A 22,239-nucleotide genomic window follows, 5' to 3' on the forward strand; every position below is an offset into this window, starting at 1 on the left:
TACTGCAATAATGATGATGTTCCAGATAGATAATTATGGGATGGACATGATGTAAATGTGATTTTATCAAATGAGAGGTTTGATGTTTCCAAATGGGTGACTTCAAATCTTTTCATCCATGCATTCAAGCAGCATTTTCCCCAAGAATGAAATACTTAGCTACTAATAGCTAAATGCCATGCTCATGATGACCTCATCAGGGGGTTTAACAGCACAGAGCTCGCAGTCCAATTGCAACTTATTCAGTAGAATCCATAGAATAGTAGCAAGGATGGCTGACATGTCTTGAGAATTGGGTAATACTACTGCCGGATAGAAACAGGGCAGCTGGACACCAAACCACAGATGGACTGCAGATGCACTGAAGGAAAGATGGACTGCAGATGCACTGTATGAAATTTGGGGCTGGCTTGACAAAGAGGAAGCTTGCTGGTTTAAGAACTGTATGTTCTTGGCAAAAGCATGGTGTTGCAGAATTTCACCAGTCATAGTGAAAAAAAAAGGGGGGGGGAAAGGGGGAGAATGGTAATGGGAGGATACCACAAAATTGATGATATGATACATAAAATGTTAACTATCCATTAGCTTTGCATCTTTTGAGAATCACTAGATTGAAGAACAGTATTTTGGATTTGGCTGGCAGATGGTATACACAGACTTTCTGAGTATGTTAGCATTTTATTTGAAACTAGCAGGATTACTAGTACATAGGACTGTCATGGTAATTTAACTATATGTTTTAAAATGTATCCCAAACCCGGCCAGAGTGGCTCAGTGATTGAGCATCAACCCATGAACCAGGAGTTTACGGTTTGATTCCTGGTCAGGACAGATGCCTGGGTTGTGGGCTTGATCCCCAGTTAGGGTGCGTGCAGGAGGCAGCCGATCAATGATTCTCTCTCATCATTGATGTTTCTATCTCTCCTCTCCCTTCCTCTCTAAAGTAAAAAAATAAATTTAAAAAAATCCCTAAACCTGGTTAAATGTGGGGCCCTAATAACATCTAAAAAGGCGTTAATAGATCTGGATCTCATAAAACAAAATCACAGGATTTAATAATTCCTCTAAAATGCCTACTGGGTAGTGTCAATGTCTTTTTTCCCTGAAAATCTGATTTATGCAAGAGAAAAGAAGAAAGACTAAACCAGGGGATGGCAGGTAGTGATGTCTCAATTTTTTGAATGGGACTCCTCCATTTACCACTCCTCTCACTTCCTTCTGTGGTTTAATCATCACATCAGCTAGCCTTATAGGGTTCAGGTTAATCTCTGGTTGACATCATCCTACTACTTCCTTTTTCAAATTCCAGTGAAACTTATATGATTCCTGTCATGTTTGAGAACTAGAGATAGAATACTGGCTGGTTAGTATCTAAATTTAGACTGGCAGCAAAGGGTCGAGTTTTGAAAGAGAGAAACAAAAACAGGGGACATTTCCAAGTCTATCAAGAAAAAGGGAAAAACCTCCATCACTTCTGGGTTCAGTAAGCAGGGGGAGCTTCTACTGTTCACAATAGGGAAAGGCCTGCTGGCAGGTCAGAAGCTGGGCGACTGAAGCCTTTTCCTTTTCCATAAGGTCAGGAGGATGGCCTTGGGGGCGTCCCTAAACATATTCTTGATTCTGCGAGGGAAGCCTGGGAAGCCAGGAGTCTGACAGCTCCTTCCTCGGCGGGGGGACAGTGGGGAGGTGGGGAAGGAGGGCTGTGAAAGCAGCTGCACCTCCTCTTTGTCATGCTTTTGGTTTCAAACATAGCCACTAGGTCAACCTTGGAGTCGGGTGGGAGAGGGGCGTGGCCGGCCCCAGCGCGCCGGAGTCCCCGCCCCTTAGTCGCCCCGCCCCCTGATCCGCCCCGCCCCCTCTGTGACCCTGCGGACAGCCTCCGGCGACCTGTTGGCTGGGAACGTCACGTGACGCGGCCGGCCGCGCACCCCGCACCCCCGCCTCGGGCGGGCCTCCTGTTGCGCCCGCCGGGCGGGTTCCGTCACGTAACGCGCGGGCACCGCCCCGCTCTTCCCTCGCTGAGCGAGGGAGGGCGGGTGTTGAAAAGGAAGGGAAGGAAAAGGGGCGGGAGGAGGAGGCGGGGCGGCTCTCCAGTCACGTGACCCGGGGGAGCCCGGAAAGCTCCGAGGAGGAGCCTGGCGCCGCCATTTTCCTGCAGCTGCTTGTCCCTCTCAGCCTGCCCGGCTTCAGCTGACCAGGGAAGGGGTGGGCTGAGCTGAAGCGGGGGCAGGGGAGCGCCCGGCGCCGTGCCTGACCCCGCGGGGGACACGAGCCGTTTTTTTCCGGGCTGGGTGTCAGCGCGTGGCCCTGAGCCCCGCCCCAGGCCGGCGGGCGGAGAAGGAGCCGGTGGGGGTAGAGGGTACGGTGGGGGGTGGGGGTCCTCCGGCGCTTGGGGGTCCCAGTCCCCGCCGGCTACGGAAAGGCAGGGGTGGCGGAGGAGCCGCCGAGATGTCCGGCCAGAGCTTGACGGACCGAATCACCGCCGCCCAGCACAGTGTCACCGGCTCCGCGGTCTCCAAGACAGTATGCAAGGCCACGACTCACGAGATCATGGGGCCCAAGAAAAAGCACCTGGACTGTGAGTGAAGCCGCCCGCCGTCCCCGCGGCCCGCGGCTGTCTCCCCTTCTCTCCTTACCCCCCTTTAGCCGCCTCTCCCCTCCCTGCCGACTGGCCTGGCGCGGTGGGTGCTGAGCTCGTCCTAGCTGTGTTCTTGTTGCTCCCAGCACACCTGCCTTCACGGCTTCCGTTCCCTGTCGAAAAATCCCTGACAAGCCACTCCCCTCCGGGTGCCTCGGAGACCCTCGTTTCCCCAACGGGTGCGCCACGACACCCCGTCATCCAGCCGACCGACTTGCCTCCGCACCTGGCCGCTCACCTCCCCGCTGCCTGCCTGGACTGCAGCCTTCGGCTCTTTCCTCCCACCCGTCCGGGCCGCGCGTCTCCCTCTCCTGAGCGGCTCCCCGCTGGCCCTGGGTTTCCCTGCCCCATTGTTTCCCGTTAGCCTCCTCCGGGTTTCCGTGAACGCCTAGTGGCGTGAATCCGGATCTCTTTTTCTCCGCCACCCTGAGGGGCTGCCTCCCTTGAAGTGATCCCCACTTCCTTCGCTCCACTGGCCTCTTCTGTGCGTTCCCGGGCTGCCTGCCCTTCCACCTCTGCAACCCACGTTTGGGTTCTATGTCGTTGCCTCTGTAGTTTCAGTTAAGTTCCTTCGTCTCCGTTTATTTTCAATAGCATACTCAGTTCCCGACTCTTACCCCAGATTACTTACTCTCTGCGTTGGAGCGGAAGGAAAGGGATTCCGTTTGGGGTAGGGAAAGCTTTGTGGAAAGTTAGGATTTTTAATTACCTCTGGTGGAATTTAATCATTGTATTTTCCTGTTTTTGACTGGGGTAAATTGCGAATGTCAGGCAACCACCTAACCCCGCCTTGTTGTTGTGTGTTCTAATGGGAATATGGGAAAGGGTTTGCTGGTACTGGTATCATTGTATCATTTCCTGGAACTGTTAACCTGGCAGTTTGAATTTAGAGGCTTGAGTGTGAAGCGTAGACTTCTGGAATTCAAAATGGATTAATAAACCTACCAATAACATACATCTCTTTAAAAACTGCTGAAAGATGTTAGATGATGCTTGAGTTTGGACTCCGTTTTAATTTTATACTGGCTATCTTTCTGGGGGCTAGCTTTTCTTATACGGCGTAATATTACTCCATTTACTAACTTAAATACAACCAGTAGACCTAACTCCTCCCAACTTTTCCCAAACCTGGAAGCCACCTGTAATAGCCTCCTTTTTCTTTCCACTTCTTTACCTCAAGGTACAAAGCTCAGTGGATTACTCAAGCTTTGACTCAGTGGAGCTTTGACCTGAAACTTTTCAGGGAAATAGGTACAATAATAAGTTCCTCTTTTAAAAGTCTACTAGACACATTAGCCTGACTGACTTCATTCTGCATGAAAGTTACTTTGCTTTACTGATCAAAGCAAGAGTGAGCATGTCCTGAAAGGAAATTCACTGACAGGGAGTCCTGTTTTGATTTCTCATTTGGACTTTGGCCGTAAGGCTTGAACTTAAAAAAAAGAAGTGCAAAATGTGAATTCTTCCAAGATACTTTGCTCATGAAGTACTGCTAGAACAAGTTATTGCTACAGACAAACCCATTATTCATTGTGACTGGTTCCTTCGCTGGAAAAAAATATATATCATCACTGCTTGGTTCTTCTCTCTCATGCACGAGTCATGCAGGCTGCTTTTTAACTCTCAGTCCTTGCCTATGTAGAGAGTGAAGAATATATTTAAATGGTGACATTTTAATAAACAACAATTCTTTAAAATGCATAAAAAACTATGATTTGGGGGGATTATCTGATATTTGAAGTAGACATTTCTGTTTATTTCTGTTCAAATGACTACTTGGCTTGCTTTGCCCAACCTTATGGTTTGCCCGACAATGTGTTAATTCTTTTGTTGTTTTTTATTTTTATTTTTGATGATGAGGACAAGTGAAGAACTTACTAATACCTGCCAGCTATTGTCCTCTTCCCTCACTTCAAGATGATAAATTATAACAAGAATATCGAGCTTTGAAAAGCCCTTATAAAGGTTTTTGTGTTACTTCCGATTTAGCAACTTTCTTAAACAAGTTACCGAAAAGGTCAGAAAATAGTCTAGGTTAGGTTAGGATGGTGATATTTACTTGGGGTTTTTTGAATGTTAACCTTTTCTCTTGTAATAGAAGCTACTGCAGATGCTAACTGGGATTAAGTTAGGAGCGTATTTTCACATTTGTAGTTCCTTTTCTCTACCACTTGTGTTTATAAACTCACTTATTTAGAACTTGAATATTTCTGGTAATGTTTGATTTTTAAAAAATTCATATAAATAAGGAACCCCTACTCTTTTTTTTTTCAGTGAGGTTTTTAAAATACAGTGATACTATTTTTTCTAGTTAAAATGCATTTCCAACCAGTTCTCACTAGTGAAATAAATTTAAGTGTAGTCTGACCAATCAGTGTTTTTTTTCTAAACACCTTCCATACACATGTTAATGTATTTTTGAGAAAATTGAGGACTTTCACAGACAGATCTGGGTCTTGACACTGGGAATTTTAGGCTTTAATGTATAGATAATTTTTCTTCTTATGGGAAGTTTTTCTTCTAGTGAAGGCTTAATTCTCTTGCACCTTTTAATGCACCCTCAAACCTATTGCCTACTTAGTGGAATCTAATGAAAATGATCTATTTATTTTTCCTGACAATTTCAATTTTAGTATTTAACAAAAATATGCTTAGGACTTTTCACCTTTATAATCCTTACAGTGTGGATGTGGTTTCTGTGTACTTCCCTGAGATCTTTCCATATTAGGAAGTGATTATTATAATCCATGAATTATGGCTTCATTCATGTTATCTAGTTGTTTAAGAAAGGTGTTTTGCTTTGTTTATAGGCATCAATAGATAATATTGTTAACTAGAGTCTCTAGTGTGATTAGAATTGTCAAACTTGAAACACATTTGTAAAAATGAACATGATTTGCTTTTAATTCCAGACCTTTTGTGGCCATCTATAATCAAGATAGAATAGCAGCCCCGAAGAGTTCAAACATAAATTTAAAGGACTTCCATTTGCTAGGCACTTATTAACCATTATCTAATTTAACCCTCTCTCTTAGCTATGGGAGAGGCAAACCATATGCATGGAAAGTAGTCTTTAACTCTAGGTAAAGAAGATATGGAATGCTTAAAACATCCATAATGATTGAAATATAGACAAACACAGTTTTTAAATTTATAAATTCTTAATTAAAAAACATTCTTAACATTCTAAGGATTTAACAACCTTTAATTTTGTTTTTTTATATGAATAATTTTCTTTATATTTATTTAATTGACTGCCCTTGGGCATTTACATTGTGATATTTCTCTGGAATATAACATTTATGTTAGTGGCTGTAATGGCTTCATTTTTTTTTTTTTTTTTTGTTAATCTTCACCCAAGGATATTTTTTCCATTGATTTTTTTTTTAGAGAGAGAGGGAGGGGGAGAAAGAGAAACATCGATGTAAAAGAGACACATCTATTGCTTGCCAGGGTGGAACCTGCAACCCAGGAACGTGTCCTTGATTGACCTGGAATTGAACCCATGATCCTTTGATGCCCCAGCTGACGCTCTAACCAAGGAACCACACCGGCCAGGACTGGTTTCACCTTTTTATCCATATTTTTCAGTTAATTTTCAGGGACACTTCATTCCAACCACCATCTGCCTTACATTCTCTACAACTAAGTCAAGATCGTGTTCTTATTAAGTATCCTAATATATAAAAACCCTGGATCCAGCATGACTGGAGACTTGACCAACTGGAAGTCAGTCCTGCAGTCAGCGCTGGGTTGCTGTGGCGACCCAGCGCTGACTGCTGCAGCTGCAGGCGCAGTGACCCAGCACTGACTGCTGAGGGGGCTGCGAATCAGGAGAGAGGCCTGAAGAGAGAAGCAGGGTCTGATCCGTAGCCTCTGTGACAGCTGTTGATCAGCACTTGCCTCTCTTTCTCTCCAGGCCTCCAACGGGGCTGCTGATCAGCCCCACCTTTCTGATCAGGTCCCATTGATAGGCCCAGAGATGCTGACTGACATAGAAACCAACCAATCAGAACAAAATCTGGGTGAAGTGTGTGAAGAGCCAATGGCTGCCTAGGAGGCGGGGCTTTTGATGCTGACTGACATAGAAACTGACCAGTAAGAACCAAATCTGGGTCAACTGTGAGGAGTCAATGGCAGCCCAGGAGGCGGAGCTTTTGACGCTGACTGGCATAGGAACTGACCAATCAGAACCAAATCTGGATCAAGTGTGAGGATGCTGTCTGGTATAGGAACCGAGCAATCAGAACCAAATCTGGGTGAACTGTGAGGAGCCAATGGCTGCCTAAGAGGCGGAGCTTTTGATGCTAACTGGCATAGAAACTGACCAATCAGAACCAAATCCGGGTGAACTGTGAGGAGCCAGTGGCTGCCTAGGAGGCGAAGCTTTTGATGCTGACTGGCATAGAAACCGACCAATCAAAACCAAATTGGCCAGCAGAGGAGGGCCATTGGGGGTGAGATCAGGCCAGCAGGGGAGGGCAGTTGGGGGGGAGACCAGGCTTGCAGGGGAGGACAGTTGGGGGCGACCAGGCCAGCAGGGGAGGGCAATTAGGGGCCATCAGGCCAGTAGGGGAGGGCAGTTGGGGGCGATCGGGCTGGCAGGGGAGCAAGTTAGGTGTTAATCAGGCCGCAGGGGAGCTGTTAGGGGGTGATCAGGCTGGCAGGCAGAAGTGGTTAGGGGCAATCAGGCAGGCAGGCAGGTGAGTGGTTAGAAGCCAGCAGTCCGGATTGTGAGAGGGATGTCTGATGGGTCCCAGATTGGAGAGGATGCAGGCTGGGGGAGGGACGCGCCCCCCCCCCCAGTGCACGAATTTCGTGCACCGGGCCTCTAGTCTATTATAAGCATATCTCTATGGTAGATATAGTATGTATTTTTGTGGATTTTTTAAGTAAGAATTTGTGAATCTTGAGTATATAGAAGGTGAATTTCAATTAGTGGTTTCTGTAACCATTGAAAATGTATATAAGACATTGAAATGTACTCACGATGATTACCTTTTTAAGCAGATGTATTGATTTTTAAAATCTTTTTGAAAGTATTACAAATATCCCCTCTTTTTCCCCCTCTAGCTTGCCCCCGTCCCCCGCCTCTGCCCTTCACCACACTATTGTCTTTGTCCATGGGTTATGCATATATGCATACAAATTCTTTGGTTGATCTCTTCCCATAGATGTATTGATTTTTATTTTTTTTTTAATTTTTTTTTTATATATTTTATTGATATTTACAGAGAGGAAGGGAGAGGGATAGAGAGCTAGAAACATTGATGAGAGAGAAACATCGATCAGCTGCCTCCTGCTGAGGATGTGCCAGCAACTAAGGTACATGCCCTTGACCGGAATCGAACCCGGGACCTTTCAGTCCGCAGGCCGACGCTCTATCCACTGAGCCAAACCGGTTTCGGCGATGTATTGATTTTTAATGTCTTAAGGAGATCCAATGGGTGCTTTGTTTGCATACTGTCAAGAAAGCATCTAGTAACTGGGATTTGATTTGCAAGAAGATGCATGTGAGGAAGATATTAAGTGGAAAATCTGTACCAAGATGTCTCTTGTTTAGAAAAAAAGTTACTGGGGCTTTCCAATGGATCTTGTTTTACAGTTATTTTATAGTTAATGTATGGGCTTACTATTCTTTCCCATAAGAATTAACCATATGGTTTATATTTTCATTTTTTATTATTTGACCTATTCTGTTACTTAGTCTTTAAGAGTTCTGAAATACAGAAAATGATAATGGAGTCATTTAAGTGGGCAATGATAAATTCTGACTATGTTAAATGACAAATGTCAAGAACCTGGGTTACATAATAGAACTCCATAAATGTAACATTTTTTTTCCCTCCATGATCTATCTAATTATGTTTTGGAATACTATCCTATATAATGAAGAGGGAATATGCTAATTGATCATCACACCCTCACAAGATGGCGGCACCCACAACCACAAGATGGCGGCACCCAGTCCCCTCAGCCCCACCGCCGTGCGCCTGGCGCCGGAGTCCCCCAGTTCCCTCAGCCCCCCGCAGTGAATTTTCATACGACCATTACCTTTTTAAAAAATCCTTAATATGATTATTTCTTTTAGATCATCTGTTCTCAGGGAGCAGGCCTAGGCCAGTGGGTGGGCGTCCCCCAAGGGTCCCAGACTGTGAGAGGGTGCAGGCTGGGCTGAGGGACCCCTCATGTATATGAATTTTCATGCACCGGGCCTCTAGTGTATTTTAAAAGAAACTGAAGAGAACGTGACATATAGCCATTTTTGTAGCTGCCTTATTTGTAACTAGAGGCCCGGTGCATGAAATTTGTGCACGGGTAGGGTCCCTAGGCCTGGCCGGTGATCAGGGCTGTTCGGGGCCTTCCTTCCCCGGCTGTGGCTGCGGGCTGAGGCCCTCCTTCGTTCTGTGCCACCCCCGGTCAGTGCACATCATAGCGAGTGATGGAACTCCCGGTCTCCCAAACTCCCCAGGGGACACTTTGCATATTAGCCTTTTATATATATAGATTAGCAAATTCTAAAATACCTTTGTGAAGTAATTAGGCTTCACTGGTGGGCTTGTTTTAAAAATACTTGCTATTAGACTTCACATATTTGTTTTTTTATCTTTATAGCAATGCTGTTTATGTTTACCATATGTTCTGTGTATTTGAATAATTTTTAAAGGTGTCTTTGAATTTAGTTTTAGAGTGCCAGGTGAGAAATTAAACTTCATATGACATGACTTGGCCTTTTTTCTCTCTTAATAGATTTGTGAATCACTTGTGTAAAATATTTAATTAGATATTTTTAAAGTACATTATTGTTAAAAATAATCTATTTGAATTAATTGTCAGAATTGCTTTAAATAAAATTGTTTATTTTGACCTTGATTATCATTTAGATGTTTAATGTGCAAGTTCTCTGTGATGCATGGAAAGTCACTTCTGTTCTTTTTTCTTCAGTTCCAAAGTGCTTAATTCCATGATTTCTCCCTTAATATCAAAGAAGAAAAATAAACTTAAAGGCTTCTTGGCAAGAGGTTAGAGCCCTATGAAGAAAAAGTAGGCTTAGATTTTTAAAGTAAAGGCTTTGTATTTGCTCTTCCTGTTCTTTTTGGTGGCTGAAGTGGCATTTCCGTTACTTTGTGTTCTGTCTTAGTGTGTTCCCAGTTAAACTGTTTTATACATTTCTCTAGAGATCTGAAATTTTTGGATTTGACTTCTTAGAATTTTGTATGTTTATTGTGTATATGGTTCTTTTCATGGAGAATAGTTTCTGAGTAATTAGATTTTACTAATATTCCTTTAATAGGGAATTTTGATGAACCTAAACCTTTGTCTTAAATATTATGTTCAGGGTTGTAATTTGCCAGGTTACCAGAATATTAAGGATTTCTCATTATATTAGAACTAGAGGCCCAGTGCATGAAATTCAGGGGGAGGGGAGAAGGGTCCCTCAGCCTGGCCTGCACCCTCTCACAGTCTGGGACCCCTCGAAGGATGTCCGCCTCGTAGTCCGGGATCCCTCGCTCTTTACCACCTGCCTGCTCGCTGCTCCTTACTGCTCGGCTTGCTGCGTCTGCCCTCTGGTGGGGAAGGACCATGGGAGGGCTCCAAGGTGTGTCAGGCCCGTCTTGCTCAGTCCCGATCAGCTGGACCCCAGCAGCAAGCTAAGCTACCTGTCGCAGTGTCTGCCCCCTTGTGGTCAGTGCACGTCATAGCTACTGGTCAGCTGTGCTCCCTGGTGGTCAGTGCATGTCATAGCGAGCAGTCTTAGCACATATTACGCTTTGATTGGTTGAACAGCCGACAGGACTCTTAGCATATTAGGCTTTTATTATATAGGATGTAGTAGAAATACAGCTAGGCTTTGTGTTTATGCCTAGCTTGATTTTATATTTAATAATTTTTTTTTGTGCTGGGCGCTCACCATACTGAACACTTTACATTTATTAACTTGCTTATTTCTCTAACTATGTGAGAGAGATTTTACTATTATCAACATTTTACTAATTTGCCCAAGGTCACGCAGCCAGGAAGAGAACTGGGATTTGAACCTAGGTAGGCTAGCATCAGGTCTATGCTTTTATCTCAGTGTGACTTCTTATATAATGCTTTTCTACTCCAGGAAATGAATAAACCATATTCATTTATTCACGACAGTCATTCTTAAAGTGTGGTCCTGGGACTCCTGGCAGTCCCCAAGGCTCTTTAAGTATATTTGTGAGGTTAAAACTATATTTATATACTAAAGACATTATTTTCCTTTTTCATTTTTATTCTTTCATGAGTGTACAGTGTTTTCCAGAGGCTATGTGATGTGTGATATTGCAACAGATTGAATGTAGTATTTCTGTGGTCGGCAAACTGCGGCTCGCGAGCCACATGCAGCTCTTTGGCCCCTTGAATGTGACTCTTCCACAAAATACCACGGCCTGGGCGAGTCTATTTTGAAGAAGTGGCGTTAGAAGAAGTTTAAGTTTAAAAAATTTGGCTCTCAGAAGAAATTTCAATCGTTGTACTGTTGATATTTGGCTCTGTTGACTAATGAGTTTGCCGACCACTGTAGTAGCTCATATGAGAATCAAACTGTTTCCTATTAAGATAGATAGTAAAGAGTTATGCAAATGTTCTAAATTTTGACACTGTTCTAAATTTTGGTGTTGGAAAATGTAGTTCTTTTTCATGGAAAAGGTTAACATATGATGAGTTTTTAAAAATGAATTAATATTTTAAATTTCCATTTTAATTCTAACAGTAAATATCAATATTGAAAAATCACATAAGCAAAGGCTCTTTGGGGTTCTCAATTTTTAACATTTTAAAAATTCTGAGACTAAATAATACAACTTTAAGGAAGAGTGTGTATTAGAGAGGAGCAAAGGATTATAGACAGGCATTAGTTTTAAGATGTCCTTTAAACTCTTAGTAATGTTGGATTTGATTTGGTGAGTAACAGTGACCCAACCATTGGAGGACTTTGAGCAAGTGATGTGGCATAATCCTTTGATTATGTCATACATTTAAGTATATTGGAAAGAATGTGCTTTGTGACTTGGAAAGGGGATGGCTGGAGGCAAAAAGAGTGTAACAGTAATATCTATTTTATTTTTCCTAAAAGGCCTTAATAAAGCTTGTCATTAATTGGGATTCTTAATCCATTTTTCCTCACTTTCTTTAAACATCTAAGTTATTCCTTTTCAGCCAATCAGGTTAGGTACTATTTGTGCTCACATAAGTTCTTGACCCCCTACACTAGACTTTGCATGTACCATTTCTTAGACACAGTGTGCAATCTTTCCTTCTTTAAATTAACTTGCTTTTGTTAACATTCACATTTATAGTAACCTCTTTCATAAAGACATTAATGACTAACTTCTGCTGGTCTTGTCATTCAAACGTTGTTATCACTAAAGTTTATAACTTTGTTTAACTGTAGTTAGTATCATGCCTTTATATGTATTTTGGGTTCATGTATGTTTTCTCTGGAGAATAGGAACTGTTTTTTTTGTGTGTTTTTTTGTACTGTTTTATATCTCTTCCCAAAATACCTAATCAGTAATCCTGTGGGTGCTCAGTAAATATTGAATGATTACAGATAATCTTTCACAGCTCAGACTTTTCCATCAGCAGCTTCTAAACAGCATAGAGATCTATTCTAGTACTAGATATTTACTATAGCAGTTATCTTAGTTGCAATGAGTGGTAATTACATGGTTAACAGAATTACATATAAAGTCAATCAGTAACATTGATAAAAACTTTATAACAAGTTGCTGTGTGTTTCATGAAACATATGAGGCATTAAGAGGTCTAGTTTATTTTTTTTTAAATCTTCACCCGAGGATGTTTCTTACTGATTTTAGAGAGAGGAAGGAAGAGAGAGAAACACTAATGATGTAAGAGAAACACTGATGATGTAAGAGAGAAATATCTATCAGTTACCTCCTGCATAATCCCCAAGTAGGGATTGAGCCTGTAACCTAGGTATGTGCCCTGACTAGGAATTGAACCTGAAACCTTTTGGTATATGGGATAACGCTCCAAACAACTGAGTCACCTGGTTGGGACAAGAGGTCTGGTTTTGTTCAGTTATTATGTGGTGTTTTCCAAAATACTGTTCCAGCAAAAAAATAAAATTGGGAGTGGGAGTGGGTTGCAACTGTTCAGTTTGAAAGCTATATTAAAATGCATGTTTTGAGGATATGTTTTTGAAAGTAGAAATTAATCTTAAGAATTAATCAGGGATCCAGAAATATATTTGAAATGCTTATCAAAGCTGCTTTCTTAAACAACTTTAGAAGGTGCTGATTACATTGTAATATAGGTGTAGCATGCCTCCAGAGTATAACTGTGTGACAGACTTGCTTTAGATGTAATGAGGGATAAGTACACTTAATAGATAGTCAAAATGTAAAAGAAAAGAAATGACTTTCAGAGTGAAGCTTTATTTTTTTTAAAAAAATTATTTTTTTAATGATATGAGAGAAAAAGAGAAGCATTAATTTGTTGTTCCACTTATTTATGCATTACTTGACTTTAAAAAAATATTTTTATTGATTTCAGAGAGGAAGGGAGAAGGAGAGATAGAAACATCAATGATAAGAGAGAATCATTGATTGGCTCCCTCCTGCACGCCCCCCACTGGGGATCAATCCTGAAACCTGGGCATGTACCCTGACCTGGAATCGAACCGTGACCTGCTGGTTCATAAGTCGACACTCAACTGCTGAGCCACACTGGTTGGGCAATTTGTTGATTCTTGTATGGTGCCCTGACCCAGCATCGAACCCACAACCTTGCCTAATCTCGAGGAACATTTAACCAACTGAGGTACTGGGCCAAGGCTTAGAATGAAACCTTATAAGGTACAATAGGCCCAGTGAGTGAAATTCATGCACGGGTAGGGTCCTAGCGGCTGCCGGCCAGGGCCTCTCTTCCCTGGCTGCTGGCTGCCGGCTGGGGCCTTCCTTCATTCCCTGCTGCCCCCTGGTGGTCAGCACACATCATAGTGAGCAATGGAACTCCAGTCGGTCGGAACTCGCAAGGGGACACTTTGCATATTAGGCATATATATCTATATATGTCTATGTCTATGTCTATATCTATATCTATATCTATATCTATATCTATATATCTATATCTATATCTATATCTATATCTATATCTATATCTATATCTATATCTATATCTATATCTATATCTATATCTATATCTATATCTATATCTATATCTATATATTATAAACACACTAGAGGCCCAGTGCATGAAATTTGTGCATGGGTGGGGTCCCTAGGCCTGGCCGGTGATCAGGGCCTATCGGGGCCATCTCACCCATTCCTGATCGGGGCTGGGCAGGGCTGGGCTGGCTGCCTTATGGGGCCTGCTGGATAAGGAGAGGGACCGCAGAAGGTTTGCCGGCCAGGGGGAGGGACCAGGGGAGGTTGGCTGGCCATGGGAGATTGGTTGTGAGATCACAGTGACCACCAGGGGGCACCTCCTGCATTAAGCGTCTGCCCCCTAGTGGTCAGTGCACATCATAGCGACTGGTCAACCAGTCGTTCAGTCGTTAACGGTCACTTAGGCTTTTATATATAGAGATATATATAGATAGATGAGGCAAGGATTAGAGTGATGATTATGATAGTTGAAACACTAAATCTAGACCATCAGTTGATTTCAGAGGCTAGTGGGAATAGCCTCTGAACACTTGGAATTTCAGTAATGATTTCTGAAATTGTGCTGGTATTTATAGTCATAAACTTAACTATTTGTAACCAACCTAGGGATCATAATTTTATCAAGGGACACTTCCAAGTAGTGGTTGAGAAAGCATGAAGTGCTTTCCAAACTTTTTTCCTCACTAAAGATTGCTGATACCCTTAACAAATTACTTCATAGGGTATACTCAGTTGCTATGTTTTAATGTACATGTTTCTATTGATTAATTATATAATTAGTAATTATACCAATAATTAGGTGGTCTCATATGACTATAAGCTCTGAGAACAAGGTTCATGATGTGTGTGTATGTTTAAAAACTTCATGTGCTGGTAATAGAGTCAGTTATCTTGTGGATATTTAACTAATAGAAATATCCCTTTTAAATACATATAATACGCAGAAATTTTCCTGTAACTCAAGTATATACCAAAAAGTAAATAGCGGGTGGTATTCATGTTGGAGAGGATTGGCAGACTATTCCCCCCCGGCCCCCCAAGATTTTTAAAATTGATTTTTAAAGACAGAGGGAGAGGGAGAGAAACATCTATCAGCTGTCTTCTGCACCCCCTCTACTGGCCATCGAGCCTGCACCCTGGACATGTGCCCAGACTGGTGCACTGGATCATGCCTAATCAACTGAAGCACACTATCCAGGGCTGGCAGACCTTTTTTGATGTACTTGAAACAATTGTTTGCAGAAATTTAATGTGTTCGTGGCATTTAAAAATTTGAAATATTGTCATTTAACCAATCCAAAGCTAATGAGAAAAGGAAATTGTGAGGTTAAGTGTTTATTTTTTTTTTTTTTTTTGCAGTTTTTAAATTGAGATGTAATTCATGTAACAGAATGGATTTTTCTATTCTGGACATTTTATGTTAATGGGATCATTCAGTATGTGACTTTTAATGTCAATTTCTTTCACTTAGTGTAATATTTTCAAGTTCATTAATGTTTGTAGCATGTAACAGCACTTTTTTTTTTATAACCTAGTAATATTCCCTTGTGTAGATATACCATATTTTGGTTATTTATTTACTCTTTGGTAAACATTTGGGCTGTTTAGTCCTTCAGACCCACTAAGAATAATACTGGTATAAACGTTCATATACAGATGTTTGTGTGAACATGTGCTTTCAATTCTCTTGGGTAAATACTTAAGAGAAGAATTGCTGGGTCAAATATGTTTAACTTTTGAGGAATTACAAGACTGTGCTGCACCATTTTACATTCCTGACTGCAGTGTGTGAAGGTTCCAATTTCTCCACATTTTTGCCAATACTTGTTTTCAGATTTTTTAAATATTTAGTTTAAAAGTTTTGCTGTAGTCACCTCTTAGGTGTTAAGTGGTATATTATGGTTTTAGTTTGTTTCCCTACTGACTAATGATGTTGAGCATCTTTTTATGTGCTATTGACCATTTGTATATTTTTGAGAGAATGCCTATTCAGACCCTTGGCCCATTTTAAAATTTGGTTCTTTATATGGTATTTGGGATGTTAGAAAAGTTCTTTACAAATTTCAGATACTAGATCCTTACATCATTTGCAGGTTTTTTCCCCCATCCTGTGGCTTACTTTTCAATTTTTTGATAGTGCCCTTTGATAAATAAAAGTTTTTAATTTTGTTTAATTTTTCTGTTTTTTTTTTCTTTGATTATGCATTTGGTGTAATATCTAAGAAGCCATTGGCTAACCCCGAGTTACACAGATTTATATTTAATCCTACTCCTACGAGTTTTATAGTTTTTAGCTCTTTTAGGTTTGATCACTTTTCATTTAATTTTTATATATGGTGTGAGGAGGCTAGGTGGTATTAAGGAAAATTAAGGATATTAGGGTTTTTCCCTTCTTTTGAAGTTGACTCGAAGTACAGCTCTATTACCTCTGTGTAATGTGGAAATAGAGATTAGTGAGCGAGAGAAAAATTTTTCTTGATGGCAGTCTACAGAGGACTGTGTATAGTTAATTGACTGATAAATGGAAATATTTGGATCAAACATTCTTTCAGCTGGATGGACCACTTAAATCTAATTTAAAACTTTTTTTTTTTAGGTTCTCAATGTAGTCTTTTAAATGTGTTGAGATAAATACATGATTGCATGAGTATCAGCAAGCAGTTATTTTTGTCTACACAGAATAGTGAGTGTGTTTCCATAGTATCTTACACTTCCTCATGATGACACTTCATATGTTGTAATTGTTTATAGCTTTTATGTTTATTTATAGAGAGCCCTTGTGTATGTTTTTATACTATGCTAAATACAGCAATTATGCAATAAAAAGATGCTGAACAAATGAAGGAGGATGGAATTTTCAAGGGTAGTTTCTAATGTTTTATCAAACAGTTTTAGGATTTTTTATATAAAAGAGAGAGATTACTGTAGGAGTAATAGTCTTTGTTGTGAGTAGTGGTTGTTTGAACTTCTGTTTTCATGATCAAGAACATTTTTATTGGTTGAAAATGTTAGAAATTATGGAAGTTGGGAAATAAACTTCCAGAAGATTATGTAAAATTAGGGCAGCTTGACACTCTAATATTTATTTCATTCCCTACCTATTATTGGTATATTTGGCTTAAAACAAATGGGCTTAGCTAGTCAAATATTGGGTTTTCTTCTGCTTTTCCTTTCTTATTATTATGATTATTTTCTTGTGTATGGTTAAAAGTGAATTTCAGGGAGTCCTGGATTTTAGACTTTGTATTATCCACATCTGATAGCAGAATGCTATAAGGCCTTGTTTGCTAAGTGTTTGTGTGTTTTGTTATATGACATTGGCAAAACATTTAAAGGGCAAAATATAGTCAGAAATGAAGTATGTGACTGTAATATGCTATATTGAATGAACCGGGCATTGGCCTTGATTGGCTTTTTCCTCTACTTACTTTAGCTATACCCTTTCTCTCCTGAATTTCCTCTAATGAATTGCCTTTGAAAATCCAAATTAATTTTCTTTTGAAAATGAAATGTAGATAAATCTTAGTTCATTTGTGTACCTGAATACCCAAGAGTTTGTCATTTTTTTTGTGACTTTTTCTTAGAGAAGGGCCCGAATGGAGAAAGAATTATAAGAGCAAATAATTTGTTTCATGTTATTTTAGTAAAATTCTCTAGGAAACAGTATTAAAATCTTTTGCTTGCTCTATGAGCAGTAATATGGGGAAATGGTACTGAGATTGAATTCTGTTTAACACTGAGCAATAGCAGCAAAAACCCTGGTCAGAAGCAGTAAGTGGAGTGCTAAGGGAGAGTGATGAAGGTCTAGACAAGAATTTAAAAATGAATGACACTTGATTCTTATCTTAAAAGGAACGTGAGATCTAATTGTGAAAATGTTCAAGCAAATAATTGTAATACATTGAGATAAATGCATAATTTTTTTACATAAAGTAGTAGAGGCTGGAGTAATTAATTTTAAAGTAGGTAAGTGATGACTTCATAGAGGATGTAGCAGATTTTAAGGATGGATAATGATTTGCCAGATGGACAGAAGGGTTTCTCTTAAATGAGCACGTGCAGTGACATATGAGCAAGAAAGAGCATTATGATGTATTTGGGGAAAACTTTAAGTAGTGCTATATGTTGGAATGCAAAATGTTAATGGGAATAAGAGAAAATGAGGCTTGAAAAAGATCCCTTAAATGTCTTGTAGGGACAAGAGTTAATAGACTCATCTTTTCAACCCTCCTCAAATCCTCACTATAGAATTCTCTTTTCTCCCAATAGTTGCTTTCCTAGCTTTAGATGCCAATATTATAGAACTGAGAATGTACTCTTTCCTTTCCCCAGGTAATTTGTGGTAGGGTTATTGAAAAGGATAGGAAGGGTCCTGACTGGTTTGGCTCAGTGGATAGAGCATTGGCCTGCAGACTGAAAGGTCCTGGGTTTGATTCCGGTCTAGGGCACTTGCCTGGGTTGCAGGCTTGATCCTCAGTAGTGGGGGGTGCAGGAGGCAGCTGCTCAGTGATTCTCTTTCATCATTGATGTTTCTCTTTCTCCTTCTCCCTTCCTCTCTGAAATCAATAAAAATATATTTTTAAAAAGGGGGGGATAGGAAGGAAGGAATGCACAATCCTTTTGCCATTTGTGCAGGGGGCTAGATAAGGTTTGGCACCTGAAATTGAACCTCTGAAGATTGTTATACATGGTGGTTTGGGCCACTAAATAAATAAAATCAAGTATTCTGATCTCATGGCTTTTGTGAGTTTGTTGGGAAATCAAGTCTTTTTGAGTTCCAAATTTATGAATGAACTTAAAGACAAAATATCTTATCTGATGATGTTCAGTATGACTAGAAAAGGTTTGATAAATCAGTTAAAGTCAATAAGATTCTTCGTGTTTTTTATGTATATGATTTAACTATCAATATCTATTTATCTACAAATGATACATTAATTATCAGTCATTCCTAGATGTTTAAAGCTGGATCTCTACCAAACAAGATATTAATCTTGGGGGAAATAATATACTTATTAGCAATTACATATTGAGTGTCTATTATATAACGAAGTTACTGTGTTGGGAAAGATTAAGAAATACAAAAGTGAAATCACTGGTTATGTCCTCAGTCTAGTAGGGAAGATGACATATACAGATAGTTGTAGTACCAGGCAAATGTGAGATAAGGTCATTGAAAATCAGAGGAGAGAGATACTGATTTTGACAAGGGGGAGAAGTGGGGCTTAAATGATAATCAGTGAGGAGAAGAAGGCATTTCAGGTAGAGGAAAGAGTATGAGCAAACATTTGTAGCTAGTAATGCTGGAACTCTGGGGAACAAAAGAGCTTGTTTTACTATGGAGGGTAAATAGGGTGCTTTGTGACTGGGGGAAGGACAGGTTGTCTGTAAGGAGTAATACAGTTAGAGTAACTGTCTGAGATGAGATTGTGGAGAGAGTATGGATTTTAACCATATGACCTTTAGGTATATCTCGTCTCCAGGTAGCTTTTAGCTATTTTAGGTGAAACTTGTCCATGGTTAGAGTTGTTTTTCAAAATTGTGCCTATATTGTATGTTTATTTTCTGCTGCCAGTGCTAAAATAGGGAAAGCAAGGAGTTTTGTTGATCTTGAAGCTAAGAATGAAATTTTGCTGCTTCAAGCTTTTTATAATAAGTTGGTTATAGACTGTGTTAATAGTGACAACATATGAGTTTTGAGGATTTCTCAATCCATAGATTGCACAGGTATTTGAAAAAGTCTTCTAAACAGAAATAATGCATCATTAATTTGATGTGAAGATAGATTTTTTTTAAAAAAAGTTTTTGTTGATTTTAGAGAGAATGAGAGAAAGATATATATAGAGAAACATAGGTAAGAGAGAAACAATTGGTTGGCTCCTGTACGCCCTTACTGGGGATTGAGCCCGCAACCTGGGATCGGGCTGAAATCAGCAGTCTGACATCCCCTGAGGGATGCAGCAATGTGCCAAGAGGCAGGTGGCCTGGGAGGAGCCTGAGCCAGCTGGGCGCCATGCCGCTCCTGCTCATTCCAGCCCCCATTTTGCGCCTGCGAGGGGGGGGGACCCCCACTTGGTAGTGCTGCCGCGGAGGTGGGAGAAGCTCCTGCCGTTGCAGCTACGCTTGCTCTCCTGTGGTGAGCCCGGCTTCTGGCTGAATGGCACTCCCACTGTGGGAGCACACTGACTACCAGGGACCAGCTCCTGCATTGAGTGTCTGCCCCCTGGTGGTCAGTGCGCATCATAGTGACTGGTCGTTCGGTCGTAATGGTCATTTAGGCTTTTATATATATACTAGAGGCCTGGTGTATGAAAATTCATGCACTGGAGGGGGTTTCCTCAGCCCAGCCTGTCCCCTCTCACAGTCTGGGAGCCCACAGGGGCGGGAGGCAACCCGGCGATCAGGGGAAGGCGACACCCCCCTCACACCTCTGCTGCTGCCACTGATGGCAGTGCAAGCCTCTGCAAGCCCTGGTTACCTGAGCCTCGGGTGGCCCTGGGCAGCTGGGCAGCCGCCATCCGAGGCTTGCCTGTGCTTTGGGCCAGCCCTGGGTGGCTGGGGGCTGAGAGGACTGGGGGACACGGGAGGCAGGTGCGTGGAGCGGCCAGATCCGCTGGGTGGCGAGCCCAGCCGTGCTGCGTGCCTGCTGCCCCAGCGGGGCTGAGGGGACTGGGTGCTGCCATCTTGTGGCTGTGGGCGCCTCCATCTTTGAGGCCGTGGCAGTCAATTAGCATATTCCTTCCTTATTGGCTGTGGGCGCCACCATCTTTGTGAGGGCGTGTTGATCAATTAGCATATTCCCTCTTTATTAGATAGGATTAGAGGCCCAGTGCATGAAATTTGTGCATGGGTAGGATCCCTAGGCCTGGCCGGTGATCAGGGCTGATTGGGGCCTTCCTTCTGCTGGCTGCCGGCTGCCAGCTGCCGGTCGGTGCCTTCCTTCATTCTGCACCACCCCCTGGTTGTCAGCGCACGTTATAGTGAGTGGTTAAACTTCTGGTCAGTCGAACTCCCTAGGGGACAATTTGCATATTAGCCTTTTATTATATAGGAAGGATATAGATATGTAAACATTATGAAATGTAAAAGTACTTAATAAGTAAAAGACTTCTTATTTTGTTAGTAAAAGACTTTATTCATATTAGTCTTTTCAACCATGTCACAAATGTTTGCTTTTCTGAATTTTTCACTTCAGTCAGCCAGGTTGACCAGAGGATATTTATCTTTTTTTCAGGTTTGTCTCCATTGGGCATATATGTTTATGTTGGATGCCCTTGTTTGGTGAAGGAGGACAGGATCCTTCTCTCCACCCCTCAACTCATCCCCCTGCCCTGTTGGCCAAATGAGCCATCACTGACAAGTCATGGATAGATAGCATTTGTAATCAAATTGCTCCTCTATTTCTCTGCATAGACATTTTCTTCTTTTTTTTTTTCTACTCTCATAGCATCCTGTGCATGTTTATCTCTCTTGAAAACAGGGACTCGATTTATTCATCTTGGTATCTCCAGTACCCAGAAAATAAAGCCTGGTGCATGATAGTATCTTAGTAAATATTTAACAAATCTTTGATGAAGATAATGGACTTTATATACTGGGGTAGTGAACTATTTTGACAACAGTTTTTTATTTCATTTTTTTAAATAGGTTTTTATTGATTTTAGGGAGAAGGATAGAGAGATAGAAACATCAATGAGAGAAACATCAATCGGCTGCCTCCTGCATGCCTCCTACTGGGGATTGAGGCCAAAATCCAGGCGCATGTGCCCTGACCAGGAATCAAACTGGTGACCTCCTGGTTCATGGGTGGATGGGCTTTGTTTTATTTATTTTTTAATGTGAAGTTCTTGGATAGAATTAATCTTTGTATTTAAAATATTCAGATATCATTTTGGTCTTTAGTTAGTTGGTTTACTTGTTTAATTCATGGTGTTCATGACAGGATTATGAATTTGATTCCTGAAAAAGAAAGATGGTGGTGGTTCTTTATTGTCACAGACTAAGTGATTTACACTGGCTAATTTTCTTTCATTTGTTGGCTCTTGGTCATAATGGGAATCAGTTGAAGTTACATAATGTAGCATCACTAATTTATCACCATATGCTCATATGCACAGTAACATTATCTTAAAATTATTGGGTTAAGTGATGCATTAATGCCTCAAACCTCATTTTATTCCTTATTTTAATTTCACAGAACCATAGACATTTAAGTATTATTATTGTTTCAATGATTCTTAATTTGTTTGCTCGTTAGAAGGACTATGTTTCTTGAAGTATATATATATTATTGGAAAAATGGAAGAATAGTCTGTTAAAATGAAGGGAAAGCTTACCAATAAAATATGATACTAAGTACAACTAACAATATCTAATATTGATAATGATGCTTTAAACATACAAAGTACTGTAAATATGTTGTGTTTTATAATGTTATGT

The 22,239-nt window shown here is 40.9% G+C and overlaps 1 protein-coding gene and 1 long non-coding RNA gene across 25 annotated transcripts in view; one reads left to right on the forward strand and one right to left on the reverse strand.

The window, feature by feature from the left end:
• Positions 1 to 2,746, reverse strand: part of LOC308234308 — a 47,113-nt gene extending 44,367 nt beyond the window's left edge. Inside the window, exon 1 of the long non-coding RNA XR_013959043.1 lies at positions 2,637 to 2,746. This is a non-coding gene — a long non-coding RNA (uncharacterized lncRNA). The remainder of the gene's footprint in view (positions 1 to 2,636) is intronic.
• Positions 1,984 to 22,239, forward strand: part of PICALM (phosphatidylinositol binding clathrin assembly protein) — a 119,015-nt gene continuing 98,759 nt past the window's right edge. For all 24 annotated transcript variants that reach the window (XM_080641830.1, XM_080641853.1, XM_080641848.1 and 21 more), the window contains exon 1: positions 1,984 to 2,578. In XM_080641830.1, the coding sequence (XP_080497956.1) occupies positions 2,449 to 2,578 (130 nt within the window). In that variant the 5' untranslated portion in view covers positions 1,984 to 2,448. The remainder of the gene's footprint in view (positions 2,579 to 22,239) is intronic.

Source organism: Plecotus auritus (genome assembly GCF_963455305.1).
Source record: "Plecotus auritus genome assembly, chromosome: 9".
NCBI lineage: Eukaryota > Metazoa > Chordata > Mammalia > Chiroptera > Vespertilionidae > Plecotus > Plecotus auritus.